This window comes from Rhinoraja longicauda, chromosome 7 (genome assembly GCF_053455715.1).
Source record: "Rhinoraja longicauda isolate Sanriku21f chromosome 7, sRhiLon1.1, whole genome shotgun sequence".
Lineage (NCBI taxonomy): Eukaryota > Metazoa > Chordata > Chondrichthyes > Rajiformes > Arhynchobatidae > Rhinoraja > Rhinoraja longicauda.
Genome location: NC_135959.1, coordinates 15,471,508 through 15,493,553, shown reverse-complemented (window position 1 = coordinate 15,493,553; position 22,046 = coordinate 15,471,508). Strand labels below are relative to the sequence as shown.

The window sequence follows — 22,046 nt, the reverse complement described above, 5'->3', positions numbered from 1 at the left end:
GCCCAAGACAAGATCATGTATAAGGAATGGCCAGCACTGTTTGGTTACCTCTCTCTATAAAATCAGGGTTACTGTGGAAGTAGGATTTTCCACTGTTGATGGGGGAGTGGGGGAGGAGGGGGGTGGTGGGAGGGGAGTTTTGAAAGGTGGGGGTGGAAGTCAGTGGTCATTGCTGGTTCTAGATGCTTCTTCAGCTGTACAAGCTTAATGAAGAGCAATGGCTAGAGAGGAACTCTATGTTGCATGCTGACTGACGTAATGTTTAGCCTGTTCTACATAACTCCCAGAGTTAGTATCACCAAACTTGGGCCTTTCAAAATGATGACTAACTCAGCAAGTATTTCAGAGTGTGCCCTTTTGGAACTAATTCAATGTGTAGCACTAATAAAAGCCTGATGCCCTTAAGCTTTTAATTTGTGCATTCTCATTATATCTGTGTGATTTCATGAGAATATGAATAATTATAATTGTGAAATACTTATGAGACATCGATTATAGGTACAGTTTTCAAAGGTTTTGTTCCTACATTTCACTCTAGAAACACATTCAAATCTAAAGACTTTTCTTTCCCTCAGATGTTATCTCTGTTTTATAACACAGCTCAAGTCTGGGGGCAGCATCTCAGTGGTGAAATGACCGCTCAGCATTAGGGATGTTGCTGGAGGTTAACTGCATCAGTTGCACTTTGCCGACATGTTTATGTTACATCCAATTTCATGTTAAGCAAGGTGTGCATGGAACATAAAAAGAGTTTAAAACAGGATAATTGTCACCACAATATTGAAATAATGCAAGATCGGGATAATATTTTTGAAATATTTAGGGCGGCACAGTGGCACAACGGGTAGAGCTGCTGCCTCATGCCTCACAGTGCCACAGACCCAGGTTCGATCCCGACCTCGGGTGCTGTCTGTGTGGAGTTTGCACCTCCCTGTGACAGCGTGGGTGTCCTCTGGGTGCTCTGGTTTCCTCCCACATCTCATAGAGGTGCAGATTTATAGGTTAATTGGCCACTATACATTGTTTGTAGTGTGTGGGGAGTGGATGGGAAAGTGGGATAACATAGAACTAATGGGTGAAGAAGGGCCTTAACCCAAAGCGTCACCCATTCCTTCTCTCCAGAGACGCTGCCTGTCCCGCTGTTACTCTAGCATTTTGTGTCTATCTTCCGTGAATGGGTGATCGATGGTCGGCATGGATTCCCTGGGCCGAAGGGCCTGATTCCATGCTGCATCTCTAAACTAAAAACTAAAATGAAATGCCTATTTTTACATACAGTCCTCGATGGAAACACCTGAAGGCCGACAGAATCTCTCTCTTTAACCTATATATTTTTTCTAAATTAATTGAACTTTTTTTTTACTGCTGCAGGTGGATTGCCACCAGAAGAAACCGGCAGGGAATGTATGCTGATGCTTCACCTGAAAGATGGGTCAAAACTGACACTTAGTGCAGACAGTGCTGATGACGCCTTGTAAGTCTATCAGTCTTGTTCCCTTTCATGTGTATCTTATCTAATAAAATAATTTACCAGTGAGTGTGAAGCAGGAACAGGGTACTGATTTTGGATGATCAGCCATGATCATATTCATTGGCGGTGCTGGCTCGAAGCACCGAATGGCCTACTCCTGCACCTAGTTTCTATGTTTCTATGTTTCCATGTGTTGTGCAGAGTGCTATAAACAAGTAGCCAATCTATCGAGCAGAGACTGCAGGGAAACTGAGGAAAGAATGTTGATTTATACCTGTACAGATTAGACACTTGTTTTAGTTTTTGGAGATACAGCGCGGAAACAGGCCCTTCAGCTCACCGAGTCCGCGCCGACCAGCGATTCCTGCACATTCACACTAACCTATACTCTAGGGACAATTTACACTTTTACCAAGCAAATTAGCCTAAAAACCTGCACGTCCTTGGAGTCTGGGAGGAAACCGGAGCTCCAAGAGAAAACCCCCGCAGGTCACGGGGAGGGGGTACAAACGCCATACAGACAGTCAGGATTGAACCTGGGTCTCAGGCACTGTAAGGCAGCAACTCTACTGGTGCACAACTGTGCTGCCACGATATAGTCATCCAGTGCTGAAGCATGCCCATCATGTGCATGCCATCCATCGCAAACCTATGTACAGTCCTCCTCTGTTGAGTTCAAAATTTCTCCCAGTCCTCTGGTTTGCTGCTTCCTCTGGCCAATTTATATGCCTCGTCATTGGATGGATTTAACACTATCCTTGATTTCCCTCGTCAGCCACGGTTGAGCTGCCTTCCCCGTTTTATTTTTTCGCCAGACAGGGATGAACAATTTTTGGAGTTCATCCATGCGGTCTTTAAATCTTTGCCATTACATCTCCCCTGTCAACCCTTTAAGTATAATTTGCCAGTCTATCCTAGCCAGTTCCCGTCTCATACCTTCAAAGTCTCCTTTCTTTAAGTTCAGGACCCTAGTCTCTGAATTAACCGTGTCACTCTCCATCCTAATGTACAATTCCACCTTATTATGGTCACTGGTGCACAAGGGGCTTTGCACAACAAGATCGCTAACTAATCCTTCCTCATTACACAATACCCAGTCTAGGATGGCCTGCCCTCTAGTTGGTTCCTCCATACATTGGGTTAAAAAAACGTCCCATATACATTCCAGGAAATCCTCCTCCTCAGCGCTGTTACTATCCCAAGCCTCCCTACTGCTGTTTGGTGGTCTGTATACAATTCCAACAAATGTTTTCTGCCCGTGGCTATTTCCAGTTCTACCCATACCGATTCTACAGCATCCAAGCTAATGTCTCACCTTGCTATTGCATTAATCTCCTCTTTAACCAGCAATGCCACCCCACTTCCTCTTCCTTTCTGTCTATCCTTCCTGAATATTGAATACCCCTGCATGTTTAGCTCCCAGCCTTGGTCACCCTGGAGCCATGTCTCCGTAATTCCAACTATATCATATCCCTTAACCACCAACTGCACATTCAATGCTTCCACGTTACTACAAATGCTATGTCCTCTAGTCCTCGATTCACCTACTCCGGGCAAGAGACTCTGTGCATCTACCCGATCTATTCCTCCCATGATTTTATACACCTCTATAAAATCAAGCACTTTATGCTCTACACAGGATTCCAGCGACTCCAGTCCTTTGTGCCTCTGTGTCCATTCATGCTCTTTTTCCTCAATAGAGATTGCTCCTGTGTGGATGTTATGTGAATGCTGTATTGAACTTGGCCGGAATACTTAACGCAGCTAATACCCCCTTATAATCTATGTTCGTGCATGAAGATTGGGCACTTGGACAAGTCATTTGTAGGTACATGAACAGTGGTTCCGTCTTTAATTAATGATAAAGAAAATAAGCAAATGGATATCAAACAAATAAAAATAAACAAATGGAGACTAAGGGCCAATATGGGCTCCACCCTTCCTTGGTCATCTGGTGCCGGCCCTGATTTGTTCTGCCATTTTCCTACCTCCAGTCCCCCCTCCCCCCCCCCCCCCCCCCCCCCCCTCCCTTCCCCCCTCTATTTTCAGTCTGAAGAAGAGTTCCAACTCGAACCATCACATATTCCTTTCCTCCGGAGATGCTGCCTGACCCGCTCAGTTACTCCAGCATTTGGTGTCTATCTTTGGTATAAATCAGCACCTGCAGTCCCTTCCTACACAAATGGAGATTTTTGTTTTGGTTTATAAAAAAGCATAATTTTTTTGGAATGCTGCAAATTTATTTATTTCTCTTCCTTTATTGGCGTAAAGTCCTCTACCTTTCCTGAATGATTATAATTGTCAAATATGAGGCCATCGTCATGGCCTAATTCTACACAAAGCTGAAACATGTTGATGCACATTTCCAACAGCAGTCGTCGTTTAGATTTCAGCTGTAGCGCCATGCCTAAGGTTCTTTCCCTTACCCGACAGGCACTGATGTTACCTGCAGAATCCCTACTGATTAGAGTTCAGTTAACCCATCAAGCAAGGACTCACTGGTTTAAATTGCTGAGACATCAGAGCCCCTATTGTTTTATTTTCTGAACCTTTTGTTAGGAAATAAAGAGCAAAAATTAAGATCACATCAGTAGCAACTGAATATTTTAGCGGTTAATTCAGCAGCATTTGGGTGTTATGGTTTCTTAGATTTGTAAAGGCTTTAAAAATGTTGAGCCTAGAGGACACTTGCTGTTCAAGGCTTATCAAGGTTACAAATTTTGTCCATATCGGTGCTCTTGATTAATGTAGTTGGATTATCTGAAAATTGCCTCAATCACTCAATGCCTGTTCAAGTGAATGCTTCGAGTGAGGGTTGTAAAAATTATTTTATTTTCCCACCCCCCCCTTGCCCATTCTTCCTTTGCCTCCCCACCCCTACACCCCATTCAGTTGATGCCCCCATTGTAACAGCCCTGCCTGCCCTTCATTTGGCGATACAACCTTTCACTTGACTGCCAGAGGCTAACTGATCAATGAGGCTCTCCTGGCCTGAAGCATTTTTCTCTCTTTTAAAAAATATATTTCAATGTCAAGGGCAGCCAACAGCCCTTTGAAAGTTGCTGGTGCCTGATTCAACAATCCCAGTCCCCTTCCATTGATGCTTCCACCAAATCACTTTCAAAGCACAAGGGAGACTTTATATGCTGCAGTGTCACTGTTGCCTACATCCCAAGAACAATGGAAATAAAAGGCACAGAATCTTGTGGGATTCTGTGTCGATTTGCACAAATTAATTCCTGGTAGACACTATCAGCCTTGAACGCACTGTACCAGGAATCCAAATTCATTACATCTATCATGTTACTGCCTTCCCTGCAAATGTTACTACCTCGCAATTTAACTATTCAAATCAAATTTACAATGAGAATGCTAACTTTCTTTTATGTTCAGAGGGCTTCACTGAATAATAAACCCAACAAACAACAAGATTTGAGCTCTAGCATGCATTTGCAATGTTCACATTTAAATATCATTGTGCTATTAGGAAATCAGTATAATAGTCTGTTTAAACAAGGGCTGTTTGACATTTCAGCAGTCTTTGTCCCAGTGCAATCTCTCGACAAGTTGAAAACTGCATGCTTCAGAAAAATCTATAAGAGAACTGAGTATAATTGCAATGGATGGTGTAAATCAACTGATATTATCTTAATTGAAAGATAATCTTCTGTGCGGTGGAAGGATTAATAAAACGAGTCACGGCTTCAGCAATTTCACTGAATTTATTTACATTCCTAACAAGATTATTGAACCGAGAAATAAGGAACTGCAGATGCTGGGTTTACCAAAAAAGACACAAAGTGCTGGAGTAACTCAGCGGGTCAGGCGGCATCTATGGAGAACATGGATAGGTGATGTTTCGGGTCGGGTGTTTTCTTCAAATTCATTGTGGTGGGGGGAGAAAGCAGGATGAGAGGAGGGGAAGAACAGAGCCCACCAAGTCATAGGTAGGTACAGGTGAGGGGGGTTATGATAGGCAAATGATTGGACATAGGCCAGAAATGAAAAGACAAAAGGTGTGAGATCAGGATAGAAGTGCAGATTATGCAGCAAGAGGAAGGAATATAGGTGGGAGGGAAGGAGAAGGGTTATGTATTCAGGGAAGAGTGGGGAGGAGGGGGAGTTGGGGGAAGAGTTTGTAGGTTAGTTATTTAAAATTGGAGAATTAAATGTTCATACAGTTAGGAATAGGAAATGGAATAGTTCCAATTGCCAGCGCGCCATCAACCATCTTGACTTCTCCGCTCCTCTTACCCACTCCAATCTCACCCCCTCTGAATGCACAGCACCCTCTGCTCACTAAACAACAATCCCAAAATTGTTATTAAACCCGCTGACAGGAGAGGTGCTGTTGTAGTCTGGTAGGCTGACCTCTGCCATGCTGAGGCCAGGTGCCGCCTCTCGGATATCTCCTCATACCTAACATTGACCATGACCACACAGATGGACATCAGGCCATCATCTCCCAGACTGTTACCGATCTCCTCACCTCTGGCAATCCCTCTTCCACAGCCTCCAACCGTATACTTCCCCACCCCGCACTGCCCGCTTCAATCTCCATCCCAAACTCCACAAACAGGATTGCCCCAGCAGACCCATTGTTTCCGCCTGTTCCTGCCTCCCACAACTCATCTCCAAATATGGAGGCACGGTGGCATTGCGGTAGAGTTGTTGCCTTGCAGCGCTTGCATAAGTGTAAATTGTAAGTGTAAATTGTTATAAGTGTAAATTGTCCCAAGTGTGTAGGATGGTGTTAATATGTGGAGATCGCTGGTTGCTGTGGACTCAGTTGACCGAAGGGCCTGCTTCCGCGCTGGATCTCTAAAGGGCCTGTCCCACTTTAGGCGATTTTAAGGCAACTACCGGCGACTAGGCTGTCGCCGACAGTTCACCGGGGTGTCACGGGCATGATCGTGAGGAGTCTTCCAAGAATCGTAGTGGATCTCAGCGCGTCGCTGAGAAATCATCCGGAGTGAAATTTCTCGGCGACAGCTGGCTTGTCGCCAGGTATCGTTGCTTATTGCGGGCTCTGTCTCCTGCTGTCCCCAGGTTTGCTAGGTTCCCTTAGATGTATTTAGAAGCACATTATATTAAAATAAGTAAAGTCATTTAAAAATACCATAAAATGCTTGTGTTTAACCAATTTATTTACCGTCAGGACATTTGACAGGTAGATTGGAGGCGACAGTTTGACAGTCAGGTAAGCGTAGGAATTTTGCGATGTTTATGGCCATCAGCCATTACATTTAAAGTGGGCTCCCAACCCAGATATGCAACCCAGAAATCAGATATGCATCTCCCGTACATTTTCAAAGAATGCCCACACACTTTTCATAAAAATCCACTTAACCACTTTAAAAAATTTTTTTTTTTTAATACAGCTATTAGTAAACTGGAAGTAAACCCAGTTTATGCCTTGTCACCGTGAAGCTTAGTTTTTAAGTAGCCCATACAAGATGTTATATTTCAAAACTCTCAAGTACTTACTGACTTGTCAGTGATTTCAGCGAAAATTTGGACGCCGGAGAAGCATTGACAGCTTGGGAATTTCGCGATGTTTCCGAAGACGGTGTAATCTTGACCTTACTCGGCATTGTCGTGGTCATTGTCGTCGGGTAAAAGAAAAGTTCGGCGATCTGCTGCGACTTTGACAATCGCCGGCAGTCGCCTTAAAATCGCCTAAAGTGGGATAGGCCCTTAAACTAAATATCTTGATTCCATCCCATCCCCCCTTGTCCAGTCCCTTCCCACCTACATCTGAGACACCTCGCATGCCTTTCAACTCTTCAATAACTTTTAATTTCTAGGCTCCCGTTGCCTCATCTTTACCTTTGATGTCCAGTCCCTTTACATCTCCATACCCAAGGAAGGTCTCAAGGCCGTTCGGTTCTTCCTTGAACAGAGACCTAGTTTCCGTCAATTTCAATTTCTCCGTCCCCATTGTATCTACTCTCAAGGTGAGGCATTCCATTTTAGGACATCTTCCAGCTTTCTCCCTTCCCCACCCACCCCTCTCCCAAAACCACAATCTGTCTGAAGACGGGTCCCGACCCCATACATCACCTATCCATGTTCTCCTGACAGAGGTGCTGCCTGACCCGCTGAGTTACTCCAACAGATTGTGTCTTTCTTTAAGGTTATTGAATACCTGGTTAATGTCTGGTTACTTACCAGTCAATCATATCCATATAACCAGTCTGCAATACTGCTCCATCTTTGTATCTTTAAAGGGTACACTGGCTTCATTTACACAAAAGTATCTGTCTCCCAATATTTTATTCCATATTGAAGTATTCCTTTTATTATATTACAGTAATAGAAACCTTTTCCATGTATTATACTAGAAAGATCCGATTCTTGTTTCCAGACATGTGGTAAAACCGATAGCTTTGAAATTGACTTTCAACATACCTGGGAACTTGCCTTGTGAAAATTGCAACCTATTATTACTGCAGTATTTTAAAATGCTACCAGCTTGTGGAAGTGTTGAATTGCCCGCAGCTTAATGATTAAGTATGGTTCAGGATGGACACAAAAAAAAGAGAGATATAGACGGTGATGTGATAAAGAACAATGAATGAAAGACATGCAAAAAGGTAACAATGATGAGGGAAACAGGCTGTTTGTTGGGTGAAAACAAGAGGTTGGTGCGACTTGGGTGGGGGAGGGATAGAGAGAGAGGGAAGTTAGAGAAAACAATATTCATACCACTGGGCTGTAAGCTGCCCAAGCGAAATATGAGATGCTGTTCCTCCAATATGCGTTTATCCTCACTCTAACAATGGAGGAGACCGAGGACAGAAAGGTCAGTGTGGGAATGGGAAGGGGAATTAAAGTGCTTAGCAACCGGGAGATCAGGTAGGTTCAGGCGGACTGAGCGAAGGTGTTCAGCAAAACGATCACCCAGTCTATGTTTGATCTCGCCCCCACATCTTGAACAATGAACAGAATACAGTGGAGTTATTAAAATAAATTAACAGGCCACTGTCAAGGGAAAGGGGCCCAGAGCAGAAGGGAGGCAGATGAGAAGGTTGGGGCAAATGCTTTTGTCAAAAGAGAAAGATTAGCATCCAGCTCAGGCAGATGCACGGTAAAGCGAGAGAAAAGTCCGATGGTTTCAACTGTATTTATTTCAATGTTGGAGGCGTAACAGGTGAGGTGGATCAACTCAAGACATGCATTGACTAAGGTGACTGGGGAATTAGAGCCATAACAGAGCCATGGCTGAGAGAAGGGTGGGAATGACAGCTCAGTGTTCCAGGGTATAAATGCTACAGGTATGGTAGAGAGGCAGGTAAGAGAGGATGGGGAAGGTGGGTTGCCTTTTTGATTAGGCAGCACATATCTACAGTAGTCAGAGTTGAGTTGAGTTGAGTTTAGTTTAGTTGAGTGATACAGTGAGGAAGCAGGCGCCTCGGCCCATCAAGTCAGATCTGACCCGAAACGTCATCCTTTCCTTCTCTCCAGAGATGCTGCCTGCCCCGCTGAGTTACTCCAGTTTTTTGTGTCTATCTTTGGTTTAAAGCAGCATCTGCAATTCCTTCCTACCCATTCACACCAATTCTATCCTACATATTAGGGCCATATTTACAGAGACAAGTCAACCTACAAATTTGCACATCTTTGGAATGTGGGAGAAACCGGAGCACCCAGAGAAAACCAACAGGGAGAAAGTATAAACTCTGTAAAGACAGCACCCATAGTCAGGATTGAACCCGGGTCCCTGGTGCGGTAAGACAACAACTCTACCGCTGCGCCACCGTGCCGCCCACATTCTATAATCGCTCCATTATTATTTGGCAAGCTTCCAGTAAATGAACTTCCTCTTCTGGCAGGAGGCCGCTTGTCTTATTGATATTGAGGCAGCTTATCTAACTGGGCCCAGGAGCAAGTAACTCTGATGCGCACAATTTAGAAGATAATTATTGCAGTCATTCATCACAGTGCTACAGCATGTTATTTGCCGAGAAATCCACGGGCAATTTGATGACAATGTTCAGTGAGCTGGAAGATTAGAAAATTCAGAACACCTTTTTAAAAGTGTGCTGACAAGAGTTCAGCGCATGCATGATCCTGTTAGATTGAATGTCCAGGCAGGTGGGCGCAGGGAAACTTGGGTGTCGACAGAAATTGAGGCTCTGGTCAAGAACAAGAAAGAAGCTTATAGGTGTAGGCAGCTGGGATTAAGTGACTCCCTGGAGGAGTTTCGGGGAATTGAAAAGCAGGCTAAAGAACTTGGCTCTGTGTGAAGCCAAAGGAGATGGGTAATGTCCCCAATGAGTATTTCTCCTCTGTTTTTACCGTGGAGAAAGACATGATGAAAGACATGGGAGGCACGGCAGCACAGCAGTAGTTGCTGCCTTACAACGCAAGAGACCCAGGTTCAATCCTGACTACAGGTGTTGTCTGTACAGAGTTTGTACATTCTCCCCGTAACCTGCGTGGGTTTTCTCCGGGTGCTCCGGTTTCCTCCCACACTCCAAAGACATACAGGTTTGTAGGTTAATTGGTTTGGTAAAAATTGTAAATTGTCCCAAGTATGTGTAGGAGAGTGTTAGTGTTTGTGGGATCGCTGGTCATCGTGGACATGGTGAGCCGAAGGGCCCGTTTCCACTGTATCTCTAAACTAAACTAAACATGAGGATCAGGGAACTTGGGCAGTCAATGTAGGTGGCTTCATGGTCGAGGAGGTGCTGAACATCCTAAAGCCTACGAAGGCAGAAAAATCTCCCGGACCTGATCAGATATATCCAAGGACACTGTGAGAAGCTAGAGAAGAAATTGCTGATGTACTGGCTGAGATTTATGAGTCAACCTTAGATACAGTGAGGTGCTGGTAGACTGGAGGGTGGCAAATCCTGTGCTTCTATTTTAGAAGGGCTGCAAGGAAAAGCCTAGGAACAAAAGGCAAGTGAGTCTAACATCTGTGGTTAGAAAGTTACTAGAGAATATTCTGAGGAATAAGATCTATACCGATCAGCCAAAACATTATGACCACCTGCCTAATATGCTGTTGGTCCTCCATGTGCAGCCCCATAAGCAGCAGGGTGCGATGCACTGTGTATTGTGACACATTCCTCCTGTGACCACCATTAAAATTTGACTTTCTGTCGGTTAGGACCAGACGGGATAGCCTTCGTTGCCCTCGCATATCGACGAGCCTTGGGCACCCAACACCCAGTCGCCGGTTTGTGGTTTGTCCCTCCTCGGACCACTGTCAGTAGGTACTCACCACTTCTGACCGGGAGCACCCCACAAGCCTTGCCGTTTCAGAGATGCGCTGACCCAGTCATCTGGTCATAACAATTCGACCCTTGTCAAAGTCGCTCAGGCCTTTACTCCTGCCCATTTCTCCTGCATCCAACACATCAACTTCAAGAACTGTCCGTTCACTTGCTGCCTAATATATCCCACCCCTAGAGAGGTGCCATTGTAACAAGATAATCAATGTTATTCACTTCACCTGTCAGTGGTCATAATGTTTTGGCTGATCGGTGTATATGCATGTAGATGGACAAGGGCTGCTTAGTGATAGTAAGCATGATTTTGTATGTGGGTAAAGCACAAATCAGATTGAGTTTTTTGAATATGTAACCAAAAAGGTTGATGAGGGCAGTGCAGCAGGTGTGTATATGGATTTCAGCAAGGCATTTGACAAGATTCCAAATGGCAGGCTGCTCTGGAAGGTTAAATCCAAGGAGAGCTAGCCGACTTGATAAAAAATTGGCTTTATGGAAGGAAGCAGAGGGCGATGGTGAAATCGAAGGTAGACCCAAAATGCTGGAGTAACTCAGCGTCTCTGGAGGGAAGGAATGGATGACGTTTCAGACCCTTCTTCAGACTCACTCTAGTGATGGTGAAAGGCTGTTTATCGGACTGTGACTAGTGGTGGTGTGCCTCAGGGTTCGGTGCTGGATTCGTTGCTGTTTGTCATCTCATGTGGATAGGGTGGTGAAGAAGGCGTTTGGTATGCTTGCCTTTATAAATCAGAGCATCGAGTATAGAAGTTGGGATGTAATGTTGAAATTGTACAGGGCATTGGTGAGGCCAAATCTGGAGTATGGTGTGCAGTTCTGGTCGCCAAATTATAGGAAGGATGTCGACAAAATGGAGAGGGTACAGAGGAGATTTACTAGAATGTTGCCTGGGTTTCAGCACTTAGGCTACAGAGAGAGGTTGAATAGGTTGGGTCTTTATTCTTTGGAGCGTAGAAGGTTGAGGGGGGACATGATAGAGGTTTTTAAAATTTTGAGAGGGACGGACAGAGTTGACGTGGGTAGGCTTTTCCCTTTGGGGAAGATTCCAACAAGGGGACATAGCTTCAGAATTGAGGGACAAAGGTTTAGGGGTAACATGAGGGGGAACTTCTTTACTCAGAGGGTTGTGGCTGTATGGAATGGGCTTCCGGTGGAAGTGGTGGAGGCTGGCTCGATTTTATTATTTAAGAGTAAATTGGATAGGTATATGGATAGGAGGGGATTGGAGGGTTATGGTCTGAGTGCAGGTAGATGAGACTAGGTCAGGGAAAATGGTCGGCGTGGACTGGTGGGGCCGGACGGGCCTGTTTCCATGCTGTAGTTGTTATATGTTATATGTTATATGGATGATTTTGATGAGAATGTACAAGGCATGATTAGTAAGTTAGCAGATGACACTAAAGTGGGTGGTATTGTAGATAGCGAAGATGGTTATCAAAGGACATAGCAGGATCTTGATCAGTTGGGCAGGTGGGCAGTTAATGGAGTTTAATACAGATAAGTGCAATGTGTTGCATTTTGGGAAGTCTAATAAGGGCAGGAGGAAACCAGAGGAGCCAGAGAAAACCCACAGGGCCACAAGGAGAACGTGCAAACTCCGCACGGACAGCACCCATAGTCAGGATCAAACCCAGGTCTCTGGCGCTGTAAGACAACAACTCTACTGCTGCACCACTGTGATGTCTCTTTTTAAAAATGACCTTTTCTCTCCAGTAAAAAGACACAATTCAACTTTATCGTCTGAAATTTGGATAGGAATTTGATACATTAACCGGACTATCATTTATGCAAATTAACAATCTCAAATATCCTGCATTTTGGAAATGTAGCTTATTTTTGAATCAGGAGGTAGTTAGTATAGGTTTCGGTGCACTTTATGGACAGTACAGAAAAAATTATAAATCCAAATCAGTGAAACTATTTTCTAAAATTGTATTTGTTATTGTTTGTGGCAGGGCCTGGAAATTGACTTTCCTGGAAACAAAATCTAACATGGTAAGAGCATTTTTTGAAACAGTTTCAAATTTATAACGAAGTTGTTTTTCGAGATTTTTCCAAGCATTATTTAATACCCAATTAGATATGAATGAATACGTACAATGTTTGAATAAATCCAAATTTAAGGGTAGATTAAAATTTCATGAATTCCAGCTCCATGAGATGGCGAGACTTCGGCTTCAATTAACGTTTTGTTACATGGCTGTTGACCCTGAGATATTGCAAAAAAGATCTCATTAATATGAATTGAAGTTATAAATAAAATGAACCTGATTATGTGCTCCTTGCTTTGTTCTACAGTCGGTAAGCTCTCATTGCTTTGCTCTAAGATTCAAATCTATTATTCTGACTCTGTTTAAATGCAGACCTTGCGCGTTTTGCAGCATCTGGAGTGGTGGACTGAAATGAGGGTTGAATTGTCCACTTTTGTGTCAAATGCGTATTTTTCCAAAATGTCATAGATAATGGTCAAGATGAGCACAATTTTTTTAATGGGGATAAGACATTCCCCACACAGACACAATACTTCAAGAAGATAGGTCTATAGTACCTTTTGCTTGGGGATTAAGGTTGGGTAATAAATGATGGCCTGCTGGCAATACCCACATCCTGTAAATACAATAAAAAGCAATATATTGCAGATGCTGAAGACTAGAAATATAACATAAAACAGGAGCAGCACGGTGGGGCAGCGGTAGAGTTGCTGCCTTACAGTGCCAGAGACCCGGATTCCATCCTATCCGCACGGAGTTTGTACGTCCCCCCCCCTGTGACCGCGTGGATTTCCTCCGGGTGCTCCGGTTTCCTACCACACTCCAAAGACATACAGGCGTGTAGGTTAATTGGCTTTGGGGAAAGTTGTAAATTGTCCCAAGAGTGTAGGATAGTGCTAATGTACAGGGGTGATCGCTGGTCAGCACGGACTAGGTGGGCCAAAGGGCCTGTTTCCATTGTGCATCCTTAAAAGTAAGTCCTTGGAAAGAACTCAGAGGGCTGCCTCAAGTTAGGCAGCACCCACACAGAGCTGATGTTTCAGGGCAATTATAATTCATTGTGGGAAGGAGGTGGCGAGAGAGGGAGGAAATTAAATCACTCTACAATTTCAGAATGTGTAAGTCTTTTGATTGTATTTGCTTCTATGAGTCAGCTTGAACTAAAAAGGTGATGATCATTTTAGTTTGGGTTATGGATTGCCCAATTTCTGCAACTGAGTGGATAAAAACAAATGGCTGAAATATCAACATTCATTACTCTCCAAATGCAAAAAAGTGAAAACTCTCCTAATTTGAAGAAGGACATCCTTGTAATTGAGGCAGTGCAGCGTAGGTTCACGAGATTGATCCCTGGGATGGCGGGACTGTCATATGAGGAAAGAATGAAAAGACTAGTCTTGTATTCACTGGAGTTTAGAAGGATGAGAGGGGATCTTATAGAAACATATAAAATTATAAAAGGACTGGACAAGCTCGATGCAGGAAACATGTTCCCAATGTTGGGCGAGTCCAGAACCAGGGGCCACAGTCTTAGAATAAAGGGGAGGCCATTTAAAACTGAGGTGAGAAAAAACTTTTTCACGCAGAGAGTTGTGAATTTGTGGAATTCTCTGCCACAGAGGGCAGTGGAAGCCAAATCACTGGATGGATTTAAGAGATAGTTAGATAGAGCTCTAGTGGAATCAAGGGATATGGGGAGAAGGCAGGCACGGGTTATTGATTGGGGACGATTAGCCATGATCACAATGAATGGTGGTGCTGGCTCGAAGGGCCGAATGGCCTCCTCCTGCAACTACTTTCAATGTTTCTATGTTTCTATGTTTCACTGCCTGAGCTGTTCAGTTACCTGTATAAAGTTTGGCCTTCATACAACATTGGGTTTCTGGTACATTAAATTTTAAGTATTAAATAGGAGGAATTATTCTCTTTTTGCCACAAACTTCAAAGAGAACTAACCTTCTCATTATATGTGTTCGGAAAGCCCAATTACTGTCCTGGCCAAGCCTCCGATGCTGTAACACTGCTGATTTGTGATCAAACACGGTTTTACCACAGCAGGAAGGATTCTTGCTGCAGTAAAGCAAAGTTTTCCATTAAACCCGTCCTGTTCTTGGCATAGATACAATGTTAGGATTCATATCATTCTTTGTTGTTTCTTCATGTTGGGATGTTGTGGGTAAGACAGTAATTCTCAGAGGTAAACAGGGCGGGGAGAGAGGGAAGGGGGAGCTTTTAATTGTCAGTCTACATGACAGGAAACCTGTTGATTATTCGAAACATATGCTACTGTTAAATTTGTCAAAACACTGCAGGAAACCCCTACTCCCGGGTTTTTCACTCATGCATCCTTCCTGCTGGTTCTGAGCATTTTATGGCCTCACAGGTCTCAGGAATTAATTGTGACAATTTTCTAACCATTACACAATCAAGAAAAGTTTCTTTGTTTTTATTGAAGGAGCCAATGTAGATTCAGTATTGTCCATTGTAGATTATAACTCTTGCTGAATCACCTATGATTGTCTCTCAGTTTAAGGTGGAGGGGAAAAGATTTAATAGGAATCTGAGGGGTAACTTTTTCACACAAAAGGTGGTGGGTGTATGGAACAAGCTGCCAGACTATCCCAACACTTAAGAAGCAGTTAGACAGGTACATGGATAGGACAGGTTTGGAGGGATATGGACCAAATGCTGGCAGGTGGGACTAGTGTAGCTGGGACATGTTGGCCGGTGTGGGCAAGTTGGGCCGAAGGACCTGTTTCAACATTGTATGACTCTAAGGACTCAAATATGATGCTTACAGTAAGTGGGAGATGGTCACAGCAGAAGTAACTTTAGGGGCATCAGTCAGGGTATTGAGTATAGAAGTTAGGATGTTATGTTACAGTTATACAAAACATTGGTGAGGATGCCTTTGGAGTATTATGTTCAGTTTTGGTCAACCTGTTATAGAAATGTTGTCATTAAGCTGCAGAGAGTGCAGAGAAGATTCACAAGGGTGTTGCCAGGGCTTGAGGGTCTGAATTATAGGGAAAGTTTGGGCAAGTTCGGGCCTTATATCTTGAAGTTAGAGAAATCAATATTCATACCATTAATCAATTCACTTTTAGTCACTGTTCTTCCCCCTCTGGAATTTATGTGAATGGGAAATCTATTGTCAGGTTTTTACTGTTGAACTATGAATAGTTACTAGAACTTGTTAAGGAAGAGGAGAAAAACTTGGGCCTCTCTTATTCCCTTAATGTCAACAGGGAATTACCTGTCCTGAACTCACTGCCTCTACACTAGTGTCCTGTTTCCCACCTACTTGTCATATGCTAGCATATTGCCTCACGTCCAGAAGCATAAAATCTGTCTTCTGCAACTATTTTAAAATTCATAAATAATTTTCCTCAATAAGAATAATTCACATAACAGGGATAAGGTGAGGAAGTTGTTTCTGATACTGAAATTCAGAGGTCTATATATTTGAAACTTGACAAGACAGTGGATGACCCAAGCCCATTGTAACTGTGAGACATCAACATATCTGGATCAGCTGCCGAAGAACATGAAAAGAAACAAACTCAGTTTAAAGAAGGGTCCCAACCCTAAACGGCACCTATCCTTGTTCTCCAGAGATGCTGCCTGACCTGCTAAGTTACTCCAGCATTTTGTGTCTTTTTCAGTAAATCATCATCTGCAGCTCCTTGTATCTCAACAATACTTATGTTTGGTCGATGATTGAAAACACAGTAATGTGAAATGCCGCCTTTGACTAGTACATAGAATTTAGATGTTGACAAATAACCTCTCTCTTCTCTGCATGCTGATCCACAATAATAATTATAATGGTTTAAGTGTATAATGCAAACTGACAAATTACTTAACGACAAGTTAGTTGTTGAAATTAATTATAAGCAATTAGCTGAAGCAAGATAAAGGAAATATATACATACTGTACTTTTTCAGTGATTCCATTCAAATGAATAGACCCATCCAGAGGGGCAGAAAGCAAGGAACATCTGCATGCTTGGCCCAACATGCCTGAGCTCTATTCCTGGATTAAACGCTGAGTCAAACTTTAGGGTAGGATGTCAGCTACACCAATTTCTGTTCTGTTCTGTTCTCCAGTACATTCCAGGGTTTAATATAGAAAATGAGAAATTTGCCAATCTGCACAGTACAGATTAGCCAAGTTAGAGTCATAGTCAAACAGCACGGAAACAGGCCTTTTGGCCTCACTTGCTAATGCCAAGCAAAATGCCCCATCTACACTCGTCTCACCTGCCCACGTTTGGCCCTTATCCCTCTAAATCTTTCCTACCCACGTACCTATCCAAATGACCATATTCCCAAGAAAGCAATCCAAATTTGTCCAACCTCTCCTTCTGATCCAGGCAGCTTTCTGGTACACTTGGAATGTTTTTCTCTGAAGCGTTTAGGCTGAGGGGCGAATTGACATAGAAAATTATGAGAGGCATTGATAGGGCAGACAGTCAGAACATTTTTCCCAGACTGAAACGTCTAAAACTGGAGGGCATAGGTGAGAGGAAGAAAGTTTAAAGGAGACGTGCAGCACAAGTATTTTACACGAGGGTAGTAGGTGCCTGGAACGTGCTGCCAGAGTTGGAAGTGGAAGCAGATACAACAGTGGTATTTAAGAAGCTTTTAGATAGATATATGAATATGCAGAGAATGGAGGGGTATGGACCATGATCAGGCAGGAGGGATTAGTTTAACTTGACCTTATGTTCAGCACAGACATTGTGGGCCAAAGTAATGTACTGTTCTGTGTTCTGTAGAATTACTGTTTAGCAGTTGGTCATTGGCCCAATATCTGCACAAACACTAGTAAAAACTCATGTGGTGAACAGATCCCACGATTACCTCCTATGGTCTACTATATATAGTCATTTCCCTGGGAACTCAGAAATGGGCTGTGATGGTGTGACTGCTTTCAGCAGCAATAAATATGCTGCTTTATGCAATGTAAATAGGCTTGGTTTCTTCAGCAATACCACTAATTTGTAGAACAATCTGGTAGCTAACTCAAAATCAGATAAACGCTGTGACCTGGAGAGTCTCAAGCAAAGCAGCGGCTTACAGAAACCTGGATCAGCAATCAGCTTAATGCAGCGCAATGGTTAATGCATCTGAATGGTGATACTTCTCAATAAATATCTGCCCGATAATCATGTAAACCCAAATTCACAATTTGTGTGATAAAACCAAATTGTTCATTCCATGCTTATGAGGGTTACGTACTGCCTGCTGCTGGATGCCTGAGTGCCTATATGCACTACTATTTCCCTCCTGAAAGGAGGGTGGCACGGTGGCACAGCGGTAGAGTTGCTGCCTTACAGCGTTTGCAGCGCCATAGACCCGGGTTCAATCCCGACTAAGGGTGCTGTCTGTACGGAGTTTGTATGTTCTCCCCGTGACCGCGTGGGTTTTCCCCGAGATCTTCAATTTCCTCCCACACTCCAAAGACATACAGGTTTGTAGGTTAATTGGCTTGGTATAAGCCTACAAACCTACAACCTAGTATTAACCTATAAACCTGTACATCTTTGGTGTGTGAGAGGAAACCGAAGATCTTGGAGAAAACCCACGTGGTCACGGGGAGAACATACAAACTCAATAGACAATAGACAATAGGTGCAGGAGGAGGCCATTCGGCCCTTCGAGCCAGCACCGCCATTCAATGTGATCATGGCTGATCATTCTCAATCAGTACCCCGTTCCTGCCTTCTCCCCATACCCCCTGACTCCGCTATCCTTAAGAGCTCTATCTAGCTCTCTCTTGAATGCATTCCGAGAATTGGCCTCCACTGCCTTCTGAGGCAGAGAATTCCACAGATTCACAACTCACTGACTGAAAAGGTTTTTCCTCATCTCAGTTCTAAATGGCCTACCCCTTATTCTTAAACTGTGGCCCCTTGTTCTGGACTCCCCCAACATTGAGAACATGTTTCCCAACTCCGTAGACAGCACCCGTAGTTGGGATCAAACCCGGGTCTTCGGTGCTGCAAGCGCTGCAAGGCAGCAACTCTACCGCTGCACCACCGTGGCCACCTAATTTGTGGGAACATTTTTCTTAAATTTAGGCGCAAGTGCCCAGACATTAATGAGAAAATCTTTGTCGAGTCGAATGTCTGAACACTGTCCCCAGATCGATTCCAATTCTTGGTCTTCATTCATTTTAATCCTTTTTTTGTTCATCGTGTTTTTGATGCAGTTGAGTGACTTACTAAATTATGTCGGTGTTATGGAGTCACAATAAGCAGATTTATTTCCCTAGTGCATCACATGCATTTATTTTTGGATAATCCAGCAATTTTGTCATTACTAATGGAATAATTTAAATTCCAATTCTTTAAAGTTTAATTTAAATTCCCCAAGTGCCCTGGTGGGATTTGATCTCAGGTCCCGAGATCATTAGTGTGGCCCTCGGGAAAACCTGTCCCATAACAACCCAATTGTTATTGTATCAATTGTAGTACATCTTTTTAAAAAAGGACATGAAGAATTACTTGTATTAATTGAACCTGCCCTTGAATATGTGGGGAAATCAGTCCTTTAACATTTTGAATCATTTACTGCTGTATTAAACCTATGTCCAATTCTATGAAGTGACATTAAGAACATATAAAGGACTCCCTAATACATGGTGATAATTAGAAGATAAAATTACTGATGTTATAATATCTGTCTATAATATTTTGCCGATAGTAAAATGCCCTGTGTTAAGATTTAATTTATTTTCTTAGCACACATATAATTTTATCGAACGATGTAACCATATAATTCGGAATAACTAATCTTGATTCACCTTCAGTAAAACACTAAGAATATGCAGTGTTATCAGAGGGACCAGCATTCACATTCATCTGAGTCATCTCATTCCAAAAGATCCCATTGTCTCTCATGTTTTCCTGAGCATGCTCATAAATATAGAGTCATAGAGTCTTACAGAGTGGAAACAGGCCCATCGATCCAACTTGCCCATCTACACTAGTCCCACCTACCTGCGTTTGGTCCATATCCCTCTAAACCTGTCCTATCCATGTACCCGTCTAAATGTTTCTTAAACATTGCGATTGTACCTGTCTCAATTACCTCCTCTGGCAGCTCGTTCCATACATGCAGAATACATGTGTGAGAATACATTACCACTCAGATTCCTATTAAATTTTTCACCCCTCACCTTAAGGAACAAGGAACTGAGATGCGAGAATCTTGCCTAGAACACAAAGTGCTAGAGTAACTCAAAGTGTCAGACAGCATCTCTGGAAAGTAACCAGCATAACCAAGGACCAGTCACACCCCAGTCATTCTCTCTTCTCTTCACACCCTCCCAGTCATTCTCTCTTGGGCAGAAAATACAAAAGCTTGAAAGGACTTACCATTAGATTCAAGAACTGTTCCTTTCCTGCTGTCAAACTCTTGAATAGATTTTTCACATACCAGAGATGGATTTCCAATCTTCCAATCTGCCCTTGCATTTTTCTAAACTGCATTTTCTCTGTAGTTAGAACACTATATTCTGCACTCTGTTTACGTTCTCTTTTGCACTACCTGATGTACTCAGGTCTGATTTGGTTTGTCTGGAAAGCATGCAAAGCAACATTTTTAACTCTATCTCAGTGCATGTAACAGTAATGAACCAATACCAACTAGAAAATACTGAGCAGGTATTGATTAGGTAAACCAAAATCTGTTTATATGTGATTGGTTCTAGTTGTTTTATTGGGATTAACTTCCAATTAAATAAATTGCCTTCTGCGGAAGATAGACACAAAAAAGCTGGAGTAACTCAGCAGGACAGGCAGCATCTCTGGAAAGAAGGAATGGGCGACGTTTCGGGTCGAGACCCATCTGACGAAGGGTCTCAACCTGAAACGTCACGCATTCCTTCTCTCCAGAGATGCTGCCTGCCCCGCTGAGTTACTCCAGCTTTTTGTGTCTATCTTCGGTTTAAACCAGCCTCCGCAGTTCCTTCCTACACATGTCTTCTGGCGAAGGTTTTGAATGAAATTCAGAAATTCTATGATAGCTCACCTTGTCGCACCTGTTTCCACTTTCTGTTCTTCTCTTTCTGTCCTACTTCATCTCCTCTCTTTTCCGTAATAAGGTCTTCCTCCATCACAGCTTTGTGCTCTGCCTGGGTGTTCCAAACTCTCCACCTTGCAGCATCTCTACTCATCTCACAATACTCCACAAAAATAATCTTCCTCACCATCAGTATTATAACCAGTCTGAAGAAGAGCCCAATCCAAAGTGTCGCCTGTCCGTGTCCTCCAGAGAGGCTGCCTGACTTGCTGAGTTACTCCAGTACTTGCACTCCATGCAAGATTCCAGCATTCGCTGTTCTTTGTGTCTCCAGTCTTATAATTCACCTCATTTAGCTCTCTACCACCAATTGAAGGATGGACCGCGAGAAATAAAGAGACAGTGGAGCAGCTGGAATCTGAATCTGAAACTGGAGGAATATCACCTCTTATTACGCCTGGGTATCTTACAACCCAATGGTATGAACATTGGGATTCTCCAATTTGAAGTAACCTTTAACTAACAACCCCCAACCCTTCTCCCCCACAGCTCTGGTTTCTCAATCCACAGCTCTTTAAACATGTCTCACATCTTCTCCCTTTATTTCTGGCCTTTGCTTCATCCATCAGCCTACCAGAACTCCACGCCCCCTCCCCCCCCCCCCCCCAACTCCACCCGATTACCTGCCACGCATTGTCCTGCCTCTTCCCTTTTCCAGCTTTCTTCTCCCATTACAATCTATCTGAAGAAAAGTCCTGACCCGAAACATCAGCAATCCATGTTCTCCAGAGATGCTGCCTGTCTTGCTGAGGTACTCCAGCAGTTTGTGTCCTTTTGAATAAAGGGACAGGATTGGTATTAATTGGTGCAAAAATATTTGATATTGTTCCGCTGACAATAAATTTGTTTTTTTAACATCCTTTTAATGAAAGTGTGCCCTCATGCAATGTGTGCTCCCGCACACACACACACTCACACACACTCACACACACACACACACACACACACACACACACACACACTCACAGACAAAACAAACCTCTTGTTCTACCTTTGACCTATACGAATTTAGACGGTGAAATCAAAAAAATTAGTGAGTTTTTGTTATAAAAACTTAGCAGCACAACATCATATGATTGTGTTATACATTTACAAATACAGCTAACAATTTAAAACTATAACTTTAAAAAGACTGCATTCGTACACAGATTAAAATGGACGGCCATAATGAGGCAGTGAAAGTGCTAAATTAGAAATCAGTAATCACAGCAATTTGATAAATCTTGTAATTAGTGG

The 22,046-nt window shown here is 43.2% G+C and overlaps 1 protein-coding gene across 1 annotated transcript in view; it reads left to right on the top strand.

Moving 5' to 3' along the window:
* Nucleotides 1-22,046, top strand: part of plekhb1 (pleckstrin homology domain containing B1) — a 52,369-nt gene that overhangs the window by 5,408 nt on the left and 24,915 nt on the right. Inside the window, exons 3-4 of the mRNA XM_078402932.1 lie at nt 1,372-1,474; nt 12,684-12,723. Coding sequence (XP_078259058.1) covers nt 1,372-1,474; nt 12,684-12,723 — 143 coding nt within the window. The remainder of the gene's footprint in view (nt 1-1,371; nt 1,475-12,683; nt 12,724-22,046) is intronic.